At 34.3% G+C, this 16864-nt stretch overlaps 1 protein-coding gene across 1 annotated transcript; it reads left to right on the top strand.

The window, feature by feature from the left end:
* Positions 1-7395: 7395 nt before the first annotated feature.
* LOC106643489 (uncharacterized) lies at positions 7396-12422 on the top strand. The gene is made up of 3 exons (XM_089595013.1): positions 7396-7494; positions 12111-12208; positions 12305-12422. The coding sequence occupies exons 1-3, from the start codon at positions 7396-7398 to the stop codon at positions 12420-12422; spliced, it is 315 nt and encodes a 104-aa protein (XP_089451139.1).
* The last annotated feature ends 4442 nt before the right edge of the window (positions 12423-16864 follow it).

Raw genomic sequence — 16864 nt, forward strand, 5'->3', positions numbered from 1 at the left:
ATTATTGATGAAATGCCAAAGAAACGCCGAACTTGTGAAAACGAAATAATGCTCACGAACGAAAAGAAAGGTGCGATATAAACAAAAGGAAGCAAATATTCCGTTACGTACAAGGCTAGATGTATAAGCATTCAAAAATTCGAGAACCTTTGGAATCTAAATAAATAACCGACCTATTTGGCCTTAAAAACGACGAGTGCGAGATGTTTTAAAAACAAAGGAGCGAGAGAAAGAGAGCGAAGAGGCACTGTACCTTAGCCGAAGCAACGTATGACAACACCGACCTCTCCCACCAACTCCAGCTCATCATAATACCGCTGAAGATACGCTGGTCGAGCTGAGTTGTATTAGCCGATGAATAAGGAGGCCTTGAAATGATAAGCACTAATGCCCGAGTGTTGCCTGTTGACGAAGACTCTCTCCTCTCAAGTCCAAGGGTATGATTTGTGCAGTCGATGCCGACGGTGTACAAAATCCTTGAAAATAGTTTAAGCCTTTTCCAAATGCTTGAATTCAAGTCACTGTTTGGCACTAGTAAAGGCAACCGCGCTTTGCTACCATGTTTATTTTCGCGACAATGCCAACTATGAATTTTTAATTAAATAGCCAACGGCGTATCGCGATATCGACTTTTATGCCGCCAGATCAAAGTATTGCCTTTACAGCGTCAAAAGCGTTTCTTCGAGGGCTTGACAAAATCTCGCAAGAAACTCGAGAATATAAATAAATCACGCACTCGTTTCGTTTAACTTTTAAAATCAGATTTATTAACAAACAGGTAACAATAAATATAAACTTAATAAAATAACAAAAATATGTGCACTTGCTTGCTTGTTTGAAAAACGGAATAAAGAAACAACTGAAAGTATTAACAAGATTAGATTAGAAGAAAAAAACAATAATATAGGACAATCTTTGAGCTAAGCGAGACTCGGTAAGTTCGACGTTAAAAGTCGCAAAAGGTCGTTAACGACGCAACTATGCTTTGCTGAGCGATTGATCTGCTCGAGAGACAAAGCCTAACTGCTCGTGCCTGCGAGCAAGAAGAGCCAGTATAGCCGAAATTTTACTTGCTGGTGAATTTACATGTAAGTGTAAAAGCTAGTTCATGGATGTGACGTTTAAGAATGTGTTTGAGTTCGGCCGTACTCTCTCGCAACCAGCAACAGTAGCTTCGGGGTCTTTGTTTACATTTTAAAAACGCGTTCTCGTGAACAATATCAACTACCTGACTTTAAAACAAAAAAGTTTTTTAACTTAATTTTACTTTATTTATTTACGTAGCAATTACAAAAATAATTTACCTTATTATTTATAGATTTATATTAGAGAGGGAAAAATTATTCAGTTAGCATTTTGGAATTACATTAAACGTACAGGTCCTGGAGTGCTTCTAAGAGAAATAATGATAATTTTGTGAGGGATGGAAACTCTCATTAATAGGCGCATAAGACCAGAGAACATTTCAATCGAGAATAGGAGTCCAAGAAAAAGCTTAACTCCTCAAAAGCATAAAGTTCTACGAGGTTATTATCAGTATTGAAATAAGTATCTTCTCTTTTTTTTTAGTTACTTTGCATCTATACTTCACCAAAGTGTTTTTACAGGCACTCTCTACCACCTAAGTATCCTTATTCCATTTTTAACTACTTTTATAGGTACTCACAAAATCCATAACACTGACATTATCTCCCCAATCAATCTGTCTGCTTTTTATTAAAAACTGTAACTTTATTTGCATAAAGCTATGCATACAATTATATTAATACAATCATTTGTTTTGAAATCTCTATGGCATTACTTTGAATGAAGTCCCTTGCGACCCAAACGTGCCTGAAAAGAAAAGAAAACTTTTGAAAAAATGAGCTAAGTCATTGGTGACAAAATAAAAGATTTGAGAACTGCTGTGTGTCAAATTAGAAATTAAATAAGTAAAAATTGATCTTATCTCGAAGATACAAAAAAAAAGATACATTCAACAATTAGGCTATAACGGCAGGTTATTATAAAGAAAGTGATATTAAATATAATACAAGTGGTACAATTTATTTTATTAAAAACTTTAGAAAGTAATGAGAATTATAAAGATAAAGATTCATAATAAGAGGAAACAATTACCTAATATGGAATTTAAAAAAATCTATAAAAATGTTCGTTGTTAGGGAAAGTGTAAGCCTCCCAGTGTAAAATAAAATGATTCTGTTGAAAACATGATAAATATTTGTTTACGAAACAATTTTTATAAATTTTGGTATTACTTAATTCATGTGAAATACCTTATTTATACAAATAAACTGATTATGTACATATTTTTCCATTACAATTACAAAATTCTAAATAAGCTTTTTTGGTCATCAGGGAACCCACATAAGAGCCAATATGGTTTCCCGTATCAAAACGTTATATGGGATGACACGTGAAAACCTACCTGGGAGCTTATCTGGAAAATCGCCTGGAAACCATATGAGAACTCATACGGGTTCCCCATCAATTATTTAAGCGTGGGTTATCATCAGAATCTAAAATTAATGATTATGGGTGAGTTATAAAAATTTTTTAATTGATGTAAACTTGTCATCTACTACGTGAAGTTTTCAAAAAAAGCAAGTTGGCCATATTCCACGCAAAAAGTAAATAAAAACTTTTGTTAGAATTTATCACTTACACACGCATGTGCTTTCTTTTTTGTTTCTTGATGGAGCGAGGAGAAGAAAATCTTCATAGAAACCGCAGCTAATCCAGTAGTAGGATCTGGGGTGTAATCCGCAATTGCCGCCAGCAGTAACATATGTAAGACGTGACAACGTTGCGTGGTTGGGGGCGCTACTGTCGATTTACTGGTGATGTGATCCGCAATCCCGCCAGCAGTAAAGCAGACAACGTCGGTCTACTTGCTCTTTTTCGTGACATTTTTGCTGTGATCCCATGCAATCCCACCAACAGTAAATCTGTTATTTCCATTTTTCTTTTTGGCACTTGAAACTTTTTTTTTTGGTCTGCGTGTTTGTTTACGTCTAGCACAATATGCTTTGTTTACAATCAGAAAATGTCACGAAAAAGAGCAAGTAGACTGACGTCGTCTGCTTTACTGCTGGCGGGATTGCGGATTACATCACCAGTAAATCGACAGTAGCGCCCCCAACCACGCAACGTTGTCACGTCTTACATATGTAACTGCTGGCGGCGATTGCGGATTACACCCCTGATTCACCTGGTATGCCAACCGACTAAAAACTAACCTCCCCCCATTGGACAGGTCCGTTCGGACCACTCCCCTAAAAGACAAAAAAAGTACAAGAGAAGAGAGAAGAAGTAGTGTAAGCAAACTAGATTTTTGACTAAGAAATCCAGACTGGGACGAAAAAATTTGTTTTCTATAGATCTTGAGCCCGATAAAAAATGTTACCACTTTTGGACAAAGAAAAATGTCAGCAAGAGGTCTAAAAAAATGGTAAAAATGGCCGAATCAGGTTTTTCGCTTCTATCGGAAGTAAGTCCTGGTGGACCCAAGTCGGCCTTACCGTTTTTTCGCAAATTACCAAAAAGTGCCAATTTTACCCTGTTTTTCGGTATTTCATAACTGGAGTTCTAATTAATATTTTAACTTCAAATTTTAACAGAAAGTGGGTTTCATGATTCTTAACAAACCTACAAAATTTCGAAACGATTAGATGTAAACTTGTTGCAAACTGACAAATAAACTAAAAAAAGGTCCTTCTGAAAAATGGCTATAAAAAAATTGTTAGACCACATAAGACAATTTTTCAAAATGTTTTCTCTTAATAAAATGTTAATCTAGCACTAGTTAAATTTTTTTATGTCTCACTTTTTCGTAAGTACCCTAAAAATGTATCGCAAAATAAAACATTTTGAAAAATTGTTTTATGTGGTCTAACAACTTTTTTAGAGCCATTTTTCCGAAGGACCTTTTTTAAGTTTATTTGACGGTTTAAAAAAAGTTTACATTTAATCGTCTCAAAATTTTGTAGGTTTGTTAAGAATCATGAAACCCATCTTCTGTTAAAATTTGAAGTCAAAATATTTATTAGAACTTCATTCATGGAATACTGAAAAACAGGGTGAAATTGGCACTTTTTGGCAATTAGCGGAAAAACGGGAAGGCCGATTTGGGTTTACCAGGGCTCATTTTGTTTATCTTGAAATTACGCATCTTTTTCACATAGAACGTTTTTTGGCCGAATTACAGCTTTTCTGACATAAGCGGAAAACCTGATTTGGCTATGTTTTTTTTTTTTTTTTTTGGACTTTTTGCTGACATTTTTTTTGTTTTAAAGTGGTAGCATTTGTTATTGAGCTCGAGATGTGTACAAAAAAAGTTTTTTTGGCCCAGTCTAGATTTTTATTAAATAGGGGTAGTTTTCATCTGGTTTGTTCACACAAAAAGAAAATAACAGAGAATTTTGGGGACCAGCTCACTCTCAAGGGAATGAAAGAAGGGTTATTTCCGCATCTGGATAAAGCTCGAATCTTGGCTTGCGCTAGAACAGAGTTGGAGAAGACTTGTTAAGTTGGCGCCCGTAAATATTAAATATTAATATTTTGCATTTAGGGCTTAAACGATTCCTCCTTACTTGCGGATTTATCCTCCACTTGAATTTTTATTTGCGGATCAATAGTTTGCAAGACATTTGCAAAATAAAAAGTCGAAAATGGGCGCGGCGCTGAAGTATAAGAAACTTTGTTTTAAGTGCTAAATTGGGTTAAAATTTAATTCTACCTGTACGATTTGAGTCCTCCTCATTAACGGATTACGAAGGTATACAAATTAATGTAATTAAATGTCAAAAGGTTTGTAAATAATGAATTTAATTATTGAGTAAGAGAATCTAGTAAATTTTGTCTAGTGACTTTTGGTCCAGTACTCCGTTCCTGCTGTTCGGTACATGTCGTTTCCTTCGGACAGCGGGTTCTACAAAATATTTATCAGAATAGAAAACTTTACTAGGTATTAATCTATTAATTATTAGTTATAAGTTATTTAGCCTTTGGGTCAATACACACACACACACATTTTTCGATGACTATGCAATCTAGAGTAAACCCATTTAATAAACATTTTTAAAATTAAGTACTTGTAAATTTATTACTTGGGCTGTGTTTGCATTGGCTCCGTTTGTAGTCTGAAGGCTCTGTGTGTTATTAAGTTTGTTGAGGTCACGTGATAATTTATTATAAGTGCGAGGGAGACAGCATGATGTCACCATCTTACTCGCACGTATCATGAATAATCACGTGACCTTAACAGACTACAAACGGAGCCAATGCAAACACAGCCCCAGTTATAAATTTACAAGTATTTAATTTTAAAAATGTTTATTAAATGGGTTTACTCTAGTAAATATTCAATATTAATATTTTGCACCCATTCAGGGCTTGAACGATTCCTCCTTACTTGCGGATTTATCCTCCACTTGAATTTTTATTTGCGGGTCAATAGTTTGCGAGATATTTGCAAAATACAATGTCGAAAATGGGCGCGGCACTGAAGTATAAGAAACTTTGTTTTAAGTGCTAAAGTGGGTTAAAATCCAATTCTGCCTATATGATTCGATTCCTCCTCATTTACGGATTACGAAGGTATATAAATAATGTAATTAAATGTCACAAGGCTTGTAAATAATGAATTCAATTATTGAGTAAGAGAATCTAGTAACTTTTGTCTAGTGAATTTTGGTCAAGTGCTCCGTTCCTGTTGTTTGTTACATGTCGTTTCATTATTCTATTAATTATTAGTTATAAGTTATTCAGCCTTCGGGTCAATACATACACACACACACACACACACACACACATATTTTTGGATGACTAAGCATTCTAGTGTAAACCCATTTAATAAACATTTTTTTAAATTAAGTACTTGTCAATGTATTACTGGCGCTTTGTTTGCATGGGCTCCGTTTGTAGTCTGTTAAGGTCACGTGATCATTTATGATAAGTGCGAGTAAGACACTGAGATGGTGAAATCATGCTGTTTTCCTCGCACTTATGATAAATGATCACCTGACCTTAACAGACTTAATAACAAACAGAGCCTCAGGCGAACACAGCCTGTGTCACTTTTATCCGTTTCCACTGGTCGGTAACTTGATCTTCAATTCGTCTGATTAATCGTTTACGCGCGAAATTTGAATGCTTGAGCTGTTTTCTAAAACTTGTTCAAACAAAATTATTACTTGTGTGCTTAGCTGTGTCTTGTAATGATTATAGCTGTACTGCTACTTTTTAGTTGTGTTGTTATTTGTTTCTTGAATAACAACAAATATTAAAATTTGGCGCGCAATGAATAAATATCAGTCAACAGTGTTTGCCACAATAGATTCAAGATATTAGATTCTTAAGATGAAAAATCGGTACCTATTGACAAATAAATTTTTCCTTCAGCTTCAAGTATGTAATGTATGTATGTATGTGTGTGTGTATTGACCTAAAAGCTAAATAACTTATAACTGATAATTAATAGATTAATACCTACTAAAGTTTTCTATTCTGATAAATATTTTGTAGAACCCACTGTACGGAGGAAACGACGTGTACCGAATAATAGGAACGAAGCACTGGACCAAAAGTCACTAGACAAGATTTACTACATTCTCTTACTCAATAATTAAATTCATTATTTACAAACCTTGTGACATTTAATTACATTAATTTGTATACCTTCGTAATCCGCAAATGAGGAGGAATCGAATTGTACATGTAGAATTGGATTTTAACCCACTTTAGCACTCAAAACAAAGTTTTTTTACTTCAGCGCCGCGCCAAATTTCGACGTTTTATTTTGCAAATATCTCGCAAGCTATTGATCCGCCAATAAAAATTCAAGTGGAGGATAAATCCGCAAGTAAGGAGAAATCGTTCAAGCCCTGAATGGGTGCAAAATATTAATAAAAGTTACTAGATTCTCTCACTCAATAATTAAATTCATTATTTACAAACTTTGTGACTTTTAATTACATTAATTCATATATCTCCGTAATCCGCAAATGAGGAGGAATCAAACCGTACAGGTAGAATTGGATTTTAACCTAATTTAGCACTTAAAACAAAGTTTTTTATACTCCAGCGCCACGCCCATTTTCGACTTTTTATTTTGCAAATATCTCGCAAAACGTTGATACGCAAATAATAATTCAAGTGGAGGATACATCCGCAAGTAAGGAGGAATCGTTTAAGCCCTGAATAGGTGCAAAATATTGATATTTTATATTTACGGGCGCCAACTGCACAAGCCTAGTTAGAGAAGCCTAAATTTGGTGTTATTGTATGTGTGTGTGTGTGTTTTGTGATTCCACTGTGTATTGTGTGGTTGAAAGTATACTTGGTATTAGTGTAAGTGTTGTATAGGATTGATCCCGTAAAAGATACGGCAGACAGATGGGTGCTCCTGAAGGAAGCGTACGAATTGAAGCTGCGGTTATTTGGCGCGACGATGGAGATGCATCTGATGGAGGCATGAGGAATGAAAGACCTAGAGTATTTTGGGGGTCCTCAGGGTTCCATGCGAGAGTGCATGGACGTCGTATAAGGTTCAAGCGCTCGAATTGGAGGTTCGCGAGTGCGGTGATGGTAGGGTTTGAGTGGTCCGTAATGGAGCGTGGATTTAAGACGCGAGGACAGGGGCTGCTTGAATTGGAGGAACAATGTTGAGCTTCCTGACAATCTGAGTATTTCTGATGTGCCAAGGAATATCCAGGACTGACTTTAGTATCTTCACGAAAGAACCTTGGATGCCATTACTCGGTTTCCCTTTGCAGTTCCCCACATTGGTATAGCGTACGTGCTGATGCTCTTGGATGATGGCTTGAAGGTGCGCAGCTTGGTCTTCTGGGAGACTGCTTTGTTGTTAAAAAAGGGCTTTAGTTACATGAAAGTTTTGTATGCCCTGCCACGAGTGCTGTTAATGTGACGAACGTACATGAGTCGACGGTCTGGCGTGATGCCAAGGTACTTTGCGGAGTAGCCCCAGTCGATTTCTACTCCGTTAACCTTTATCCTCTGCAAATTCTTCCTTGGAGTCTTCCAGGAGACGAGCATGGCTATACTCTTTCCTTTATTTTCAATCAGATTTAAAAGACTATTTGCTATGCGTCTATGTTAGGTGGTGCCATCGAGTGAATGAAATTGTCTCTTTGTAAGATCGCCAGAATGCGTGCAGCCTTATAGGAAAACTTTTTAATAAGTTAAAAAAAAGTTTATTAAGAATGGACTGACCAAATGAATTAGTAATTTAAGTGTGTATAATGTTAGTGTACAGTGATAAACTTTGTTTGGTGTTATCATGTGTGCTATAAGATCGGAAAAAATAAAAACATGGATTGCCACTGTGATAACACAATATATATAAGTGTACACACATGGTTGCACTTGTATGCAGTTTGAGAAACACAAGTACTGCATATATTTATCTATTTCTTACAACACAGTGTTCAATAAAAGTAAATACTAATGACAGGTTAGCTTAACTTTTGTACATTTATGTTACGTTTTTGTTGATTACTCGTGTCCTTTAACCTTTACACAAGTGTAAGCATGCACATGCACTCAAATATGCTGTGTTATTACAGTCGCAATCCATGTTTTAATTTTTTTAAATCTTGTAGTACACATGACAACACTAAACAAAATTTATTACTGTACACTAACATAAAACCCACGACGTTGTCTGCATATACGTACGTGTTAATGTTTTCTCGCTGGGGCAAGTCATGGCAGAATATGTTAAAAAGGGCAACTGAGAGTTTATTGGCATTATGCCTCTACCACGTGACCTCAGTATATATATGACTAATACAGAGGCGAAATAACACAGGTCTTATGGGAGGAATCTTGTTTTTATTTTTTTTCGCACTTAAAAAGATATTGAGCTTCAAAAGATTGTTAATTCCATGTTACTGACATAATGAGAGTTATGTAGTTATTTTTTTCCTTTGGTGAATTCGTTCATGAAGGTTGAAACAGCGTTTTGAACGTATACGGAGTGCCGTTTAACCCTACTTTGAGCTGTTTGTTTCAGCTGTTGCTGCTGCTGCGCCATTGCTGCTGATGCTCAGAGGTAAATAAACAGCTCAAAGTAGGGTTAAACGGCACTCCGTATACGTTCAAAATGCTGTTTCAACCTTCATGAACGAATTCACCAAAGGAAAAAAATAACTACGTAACTCTCATTATGTCAGTAACATGGAATTAACAACCTTTTAAGCTCAATATCTTTTTAAGTGCGAAAAAAAATAAAAACAAGATTCCTCCCATAAGACCTGTGTTATTTCGCCTCTACATTAGTCATATATATACTAAGGTCACGTGGTAGAGGCATAACCCCAATAGAGCCTTGGGGTACTCCAGAGGTCATTGGTCGGGATTTGAAGAGGGAGGGGCCACTTTAACGTGGATGAATATGTCCAAAAGGTAAGACTTGACAGTGCCGATGAGTAGTGTGGAAAACCTAACTAAATAAGCTTGTACAGGAGGCCTTCGTGCCAAACTCTGTTGAATGCCTGCTGTGTATCTAGGAAAGCTTTCGCGGTGAAATTTTTGTGGATGAGGCTATCAGAGAGAACATTTATGTGCTCGCATACATACACATGCTGGGTGTCTGCACATTTTTTATAACACCGTTTTTTGGCTCAGGGAATTTAATTGAATATTAAAAAAGTAAAAATGACGATTTTATAATTTGATCTCAATGCAAAGTATTGCTTTTAACAAAGTTAAATAAAAATTTAAAACAGTAGAAAAATAAAGTATTTACGTACGTTGTACAAAATATGAAATAAAAAATATCTTTACTGGCCATACACTTAAATTTATTCTGATAGTGATGATGAAAATGATTATTATATGAAATCTATATGTGACATACTATTTTTGTACATAAATTCTATTTTTATAAATTCACAAATTAACATGAATTATCCAAAAACACCGAATTCCACTTGAACTCGTACACAAGGATTCCATAAAATTTGTGACATGTATTGAGTCCAAAAGAACATATTTTTTGATAATTGCAATGAGTCTCCAGGAACAAATAATTATTAAAACTTCTTATTGAAAATCCTTGAGAATGTTGATTGTTTGTGCTTTCAACAATGGATGTTACAGCGTAGAGGTTCTTAAGAAATGTTTATGTACTGATGAAAGTACTGATGAGTTCGTATATGCACTTTGTGATAAGGTAAAAGAAATTTTACCACATGCATTTGTATCTGAGCAATAGTCTATCTAATATAGAGAACTTAAAAGTAAACTATTGTCTTAAGACTATTTAGTTCTTGCAGATTTCAAAAATAATTATGGGTTTGACGTACAAAGCACTGCGCTTAAGGTTTCCATTGGAACAATTATTAGGTGACAATATGAAATACCGTGATTTACTTCAATGAAAATGATACGATAAATCATTGCAGTTTGATTTGTATCTTAAATTGTTTTAATCGTGATTCTGTATCCGTTTACGGTTACTATTAAATTATAATCAATTTTTGGCATGAAAAGCTTAACAACATCCAAAAAACATATTTTTTCACGGATGGAGCACCACAGCAATAAGACACTATACAAATGTTATTCATTAGACTGAGCATGATCGTAATTATGAAATAGATGGTGAGAGGCAAATTCTCCCCAATAGACACCGAAAAGGTCCATGTCACGGTTTCGAAACACTGGGGACGCACAGTGCCGTCAGAGCAAGCCTGCAATCTATGAATATGATTTTGACAGCTTAAGGTCTATTCGATTGGCTTACAAATACTGAATGTGTAGAAAATATTTATTTTAGATATTTAAATATCAAAACATACCAAATATTTGATGAAAACTAAATAAAAGATTTCAGAATAATAACAAAAACAAGTAGTTGAAACAAAAACATTGCTTGATTAACTGAAAAAACGGTCATTAGTGCCCATCAACATTTTTAAGATCCAACTTTTTAGTAGGTTACAAAATTTTGTTAATAGATAATGGATCAAAAATCTTGAGTAATATCTATTGATTGAATTGAATCTTCAGATTTTTTCGTTTTAATGCATATTTGATATTTTTAAGAATCATCTCAGAAATAACCCATGATATTAGTCTGTGCAATTATCCAACTATAAAAATCATCTTTACACTTCACTATCTGCTAAATGTGTAATTCTATAAATTATACAACTTACTGTATTCTGTATTCTATACATTAATTACTAAACTAAAAATAAAAATCTATTTCTTGAATTAAAATATCAAGTTTAAAGATTTTCCATCGTATGCCCAAGATGTAATTTCATTGCATTTGTAGTAAACTTTCATTTAAATTAGCTTTTAACCAGCTTAGGCTCATGTTTATTAAATACGATATTCCACTGGATTTTAAGAAGTATTTCAAAAAAAAAAAATTTTCTTTGTTTGTGCTAGTGTGCTTCGTAAACGAATCGACTTTAATAGGCAAAAGTAGCATTAAAATCAATTGACTTGAATCAATATTTTGGACAGGAGCAAATGATTTGATAGAAGTCAATTGATTTGCTCCAGTCAAAAATGCTGATTCAAGTCTATTGACTTTCAATCAAACGACTAAACTGTTAAAGTCAATTGAAATGCTCTAATCCAAATAGCTGATTTAAATTGATTGACCTTAATGCGATTTTTAAATATTAAAGTTAATTAAAAAAAAAATTGCCAAAAATCCTATGAAAGTCAATTTATCTTAATCGACTTTATCCTCTAAGCCGATCGAACCACATAAAGTCAATTCAAAATAAAATGAACTGAGTAGACTTGAATTCATCTTTCATAGCAGGGTATTTCTATGCATTTTTTAGTGAAAATTTTTTATGATGAACATTTTAAGATGCAAGCATGTATAAATCTAATACTTTTTGCCAATAAAAGAAACGAACTGCACAAGTTTACGGACAACTTACACATTTTCTTTTGATAAAAAAAAATCTATATCTAATTTTTTTTAGTTTTTCCACTATTTTGTCTTCAACACATGATCATGAGAATAGCACTACTATTTTAAAAAAAAATCAAGTAAAAAAACGAACTGCAAAAGAACATTTTAACATTTATCAAGTAAAACTATTCTGTTCACTTTTCAGTATTTTACCATAACTTTTGTACTACTTGTAATGCAGTTGAAGCCTAGCAGCTCATCTTTGACACAACCAAAGGCACCAAATTTCCAGTATTTTGAAAGGTAGAGTGTAAAATATTCTAATTATTATTAAATAGTTGGTATGGTAATAAAAAAAATTAATTGTAACTTTGTTTTTAATAAATATTTTATTTTCAGACCATACTATCGATACCCTTATTACGATAACAGTGGAAAAGGACTTCTATTGTATGGACATGGAGGAATTCAGCTTTATAAATATAAGACGTACAGCACTCTTGATGGCATACATTAAAATAGAGTTTTATAAAAGAATTATGATTTTCTTATTGATTTAATAAGTAGCATTAAAAAAACGCTTTGCTCTTCCACCGCTCATAAGCATTATTAAATCTTCTGTTTTTGTAATAACGTGTAATAATAATATGTTGTAATAAGCAATCTAACAAGGTTTTATTTTTTTACACGTTTATACACCCACGTTACTTTTAAATTTGTTATTCTCTTAAAGTGCAGTCTAAAATTTTTGTTGTTGTTGTATATAAAGATAAATAATATACTGGGGATATATTAATGTTGTCTACTTTCTTAATTAATTTATTTTAATTAATTTGAACGTTTTTTTCTTTTACTGTTTTATTATTAAAATTTTTTAAATCAATCTTCCTGTAAAAGATATCACTGTATTTAGAGAAGGCAAATAGTTGTGCCTATCTCAGGTTTCATTAAAATCAGAATACATCGGCGGAAAAAACTTCACCCCAGCAGGCTAGTCTTTTATGCATGTAACTACCAGTACCTTACTAAAATTTTAACTTTAAGGAACAATAAGGCTTAAAGTTAAGCTTTACTTAACTTGCTAAATGAAAAATAAGTGGATACAAATTTAGACTGCTAATTACGAACTACTAATTAGAGAATCAGTAGAGATGGTACATAAGAAGAAAGTTGTATTATTTAGTAGTCAGCTTATTTTTGTAATTCTTTGCTTTTTTACAAGAAATTTACGACATGCCAAGTTCTATAAAGTTGTGCATTCACTGTTAAAGCAAATGTAAAAATACACTTATTAGTAATATATCCAAATAATAGAGAGTTACACAAAATGCTTGACCTTTTGTGCATTTTAAAATGGTAAGATTTAAAAATTCTGGTTCGTTGTGCTGTTAAGATAAAGACTTAAAAGATTAATGCTTAGAAAAATACATTTGTATCCAGAATATAAATTAATTTAATAAGGGACTTAAACTACAACAGAAAAAATTAGATGTGATCGAAATGTTATACCAAAGCTTTCAGGCAGATACTATAGGCCTAAAATACGCAATATGGTACAATAACTAGATGATGAAGATGATTTACAGAAATTTACAGGGAATACGATATTTTCAAAAAAGACTCTTAGCAGGCAACTAAAAATCAAACACGTTGGAAAAAACTTAAAGATCTTACTTCTCTTTTGAAAAAGGATGAATGAATATAGTTATTTATAATTTTGTTTGAATAAAGGAGGATAAATAGATTATCTTTTAATTTACTAAAGGGAGATAGGGCAATAAGTACAGTTAGGGAACTGATTTGACTCAGCCTTTTAATGAGCTATTCTATGTATTGTTACGTCATGGATCTTTGACGTAACTTTAGCGCGCGAGTATTTGAGTGTAACATGCAGCAAGCAGACAGCAAATGTGTTTGTGTTTAGCAGTGTTTCAATACAATTAAAATAGTTTTTTCAAATTACCAGTATCCTTACGAATAGTGGACGATTCAACATTGACAGCTCTCCTGCGTTGGCCGTCAAAGTAGCTTGGGTATTTCGTTGAATAATTTATGTCGCAAGAAAAAAATCTCAGTCAAATAATTAACAAAGATCCATTTTATTTAGTCTCAAAAATTACAAATATTATCAAGGTAGTCGAAATAGTTAGATAAATACTTATAAATATGACTTGCTAAATTAATACCTGCTACTTGCTTACTGGTTGGCTACTTTTCTAGGAAAGGGGACGAGCTCGCAGGGCACAATCTTATTTAAACCCTAAATTGGATCAATAATCGGGGGTGGGATCAATGGTGAGTCAACGAGTGAAGGTAAATTTGATTAACATATTCCTGGAAAAAGGTGCAGCTGCAGACCTAGGCCAGATCTTGAATTTGGCAGGGATGGAGTTACGGAGCGGGAATTGCTGGTGAGTAGGAGAACGATCTGACGCCATATGGTATATGTTAGTGCACTGGAAAAAAGTTGGGCGCCCTGCGCCACCGAATACAGTCACGCCGTGCACTCACTTTCTTGGTCGCGCCGCATGCCTGTTTTGGGCGCGCAGCGCACCCAAAGTACCTGGCGCGCGGGACAACTAAAATTTAGATCTAGCAGCAGCGCATCTCAATTTTAGTTGTCCCGCGCGCCAGGTACTTTGGGTGCGCTGCGCGCCCAAAACAGGCATGCGGCGCGACCAAGAAAGTGAGTGCATGGTGTGACTGTATTTGGTGGCGCAGGGCGCCCAATTTTTTTCCAGTGTGACTATGGGTGGACGAAACTAGATGCGATATACCCCCTATTTAAAGTTTTTACTCACTGGGCTTAGAAACATTAAATGGTACAAGAGCAGCAATCTTTCCAGGGTTAATTTCCAGGAGAAAAAATTGGTATCGTTGAAGAGTTTTATGTCGTTCATAGCCCTTTTGTTCTACCAAGAATCACTCTACAAGGGTGGTGTATGTAATGTTAGTGGTACCACATAGGGATTGCTCTAGTTCACGAACTTTGGACTCAGGGTGTTCTATGAACTTCTACGAGTTTCTAAGGGTTACCTTAAAAGCTCGCGTTGCTTGATGTATAATGGTGATTTTGGAAATTAATTTGGATCCTCCCAGTAATACATTCATCACCATATCTTTAATGAAGCTATCCAAGTATCGGTTGCAAGTGCTACTTGTCGCACACACGTTTCTAAGACCATATACGTAGAGAGTTGCTTCAAACGAGATATTCTTCTGCCTCCAGCTTTTGTGCGAAGGTCGATTTTATGCTTAGATGTGAGAGAGATTAGTGCTCAGAGTTAGTATCGCAGTCCATGGGTCCATCGATCATACTAGGGGGATCATAAAAATTAAGTTCACGGTTAATGTGTAAACGGTGGGGTTAAAAAAGTGTGTACATATTTTGAGAAAGGAGGAAAGGTTTTAGTGATAGGCAAATGTGTAATATACATCATTAAAAATACATCATAATTCTAGTGTGCTTAGCTTGCAAAACATATGTGGGTATTTCTCTTTGGAGGATTCCGTTAAACATTTGTGAAAGTATATTTATGTGTTCTGTGTGTTTTTTTTTGTTTGGTGTCTTATTTTGGGTTTTCTCTGTTTTTGCTGTTTTTGTGTTCTTAGATGTTGTATTTTCTTGTTTCTTTTTATTGACTTTGTCATTATATTTCTTTAGTTATGGATATTTTTTTGTATTTTAAAAGTTTTTTATGAGTGTGTTTTTTTGTAATTATATTTTGTGTATTTTTCTATAAGTTTAGGTATTTCTTTTATTATAAGTGTTTGCTGATTTGTTTGGTGTTTTGAATTTGGATTTTTGTGTTTTTTAGTGTTTGGTGCTTTTTTTTATTTTTTATGTGTTTTTTGGTTTTTCTTCAGTTTTGGTTCGTAAATTTTCTTATGTGGTCTTCTTTGGTGCATTCAAAAATGCATCTCATTTGTATATCCTCTAACCTGTAATTAATGTAGCGGTGATAACATTGTCTGGAGGATGTCCAGACTGCCAATCCTTCTTCTAAATCTTGACAAGTGCCGTAGTTAGGTGAGTTGGCGAGGCTGTTCTTCCCTCCAAAGTTTGTTGTCTCGAGAAGACCTGCATACATTATCCCATGATTGTCCGTAGCTACTTTTTGTCGGTATAACCAAGCTCGTGAGCGATGCTCTTTTAATGTTCTGACAATGGAATTACTTTGAGATATGTGAATTAGTAGTTTAGTCCCCACCACATTGCCTTGTCTAAAGCAAGATTTCAGGTAGCTTCCTACATAGTTTCGCGAAAGAACTTGTTCTCCAACAATATTTTATTTACTATGACATAAATTTTATTTTTATAACTTTCCAGAGGCAGTTTTTGTTGTTGTTGATAAAGACAGGCCAAACCTTAATTCAGGGCCTACAGGAGCTCTTTTCCATGGTGTTTTTCTCTTCTCAGATTTTTGGTGTCGATGCGTCCAGGTGTTTTTGCCTTAAAAATTTTCTTGTGCTTGTCAGTATTAGCGTTCGCCCTTGGTTTGGTCATGCCTGCAATGATCTAACTTTTGGTAATATTTTGTAACATCGTGATCCTAAATTAAACATTATGGGTGGTACGGTATCCTGTTTTAGTACTATATTTTTTAAGTACGTGAGTGCGTGGAACCAAAAAGTACAGTTTTTTATTTCAGAAAACTATTAGTTCCTGGTAACATGCATCAGTCTTCTCTTATGCGTTCTTCTATTTGTATGCACTTAATGATATGCGCTACCTACCGATTAATTTTAAATTTACGTATGTAAATATTTGTATGTTGTTAATGTTGACGCTTTTTTCTGCTGGGAAGTTCTGCTATTTAGGGTCGGTTAGTACATCTATTTTTGGGTGCTCTGTTTAAATAAGCTAGAAAGATTATGTGTTATTAAAACTCATGTGTTTGAATGCATCCGATACGTTGTCTGATTAGAGTGCATACAATCATTTAAATTCATTTTCTC

Source organism: Copidosoma floridanum, unplaced genomic scaffold (genome assembly GCF_036245765.1).
Source record: "Copidosoma floridanum isolate Cflo_tuat_1 unplaced genomic scaffold, Cflo_Japanese_pri ptg000023l, whole genome shotgun sequence".
Lineage (NCBI taxonomy): Eukaryota > Metazoa > Arthropoda > Insecta > Hymenoptera > Encyrtidae > Copidosoma > Copidosoma floridanum.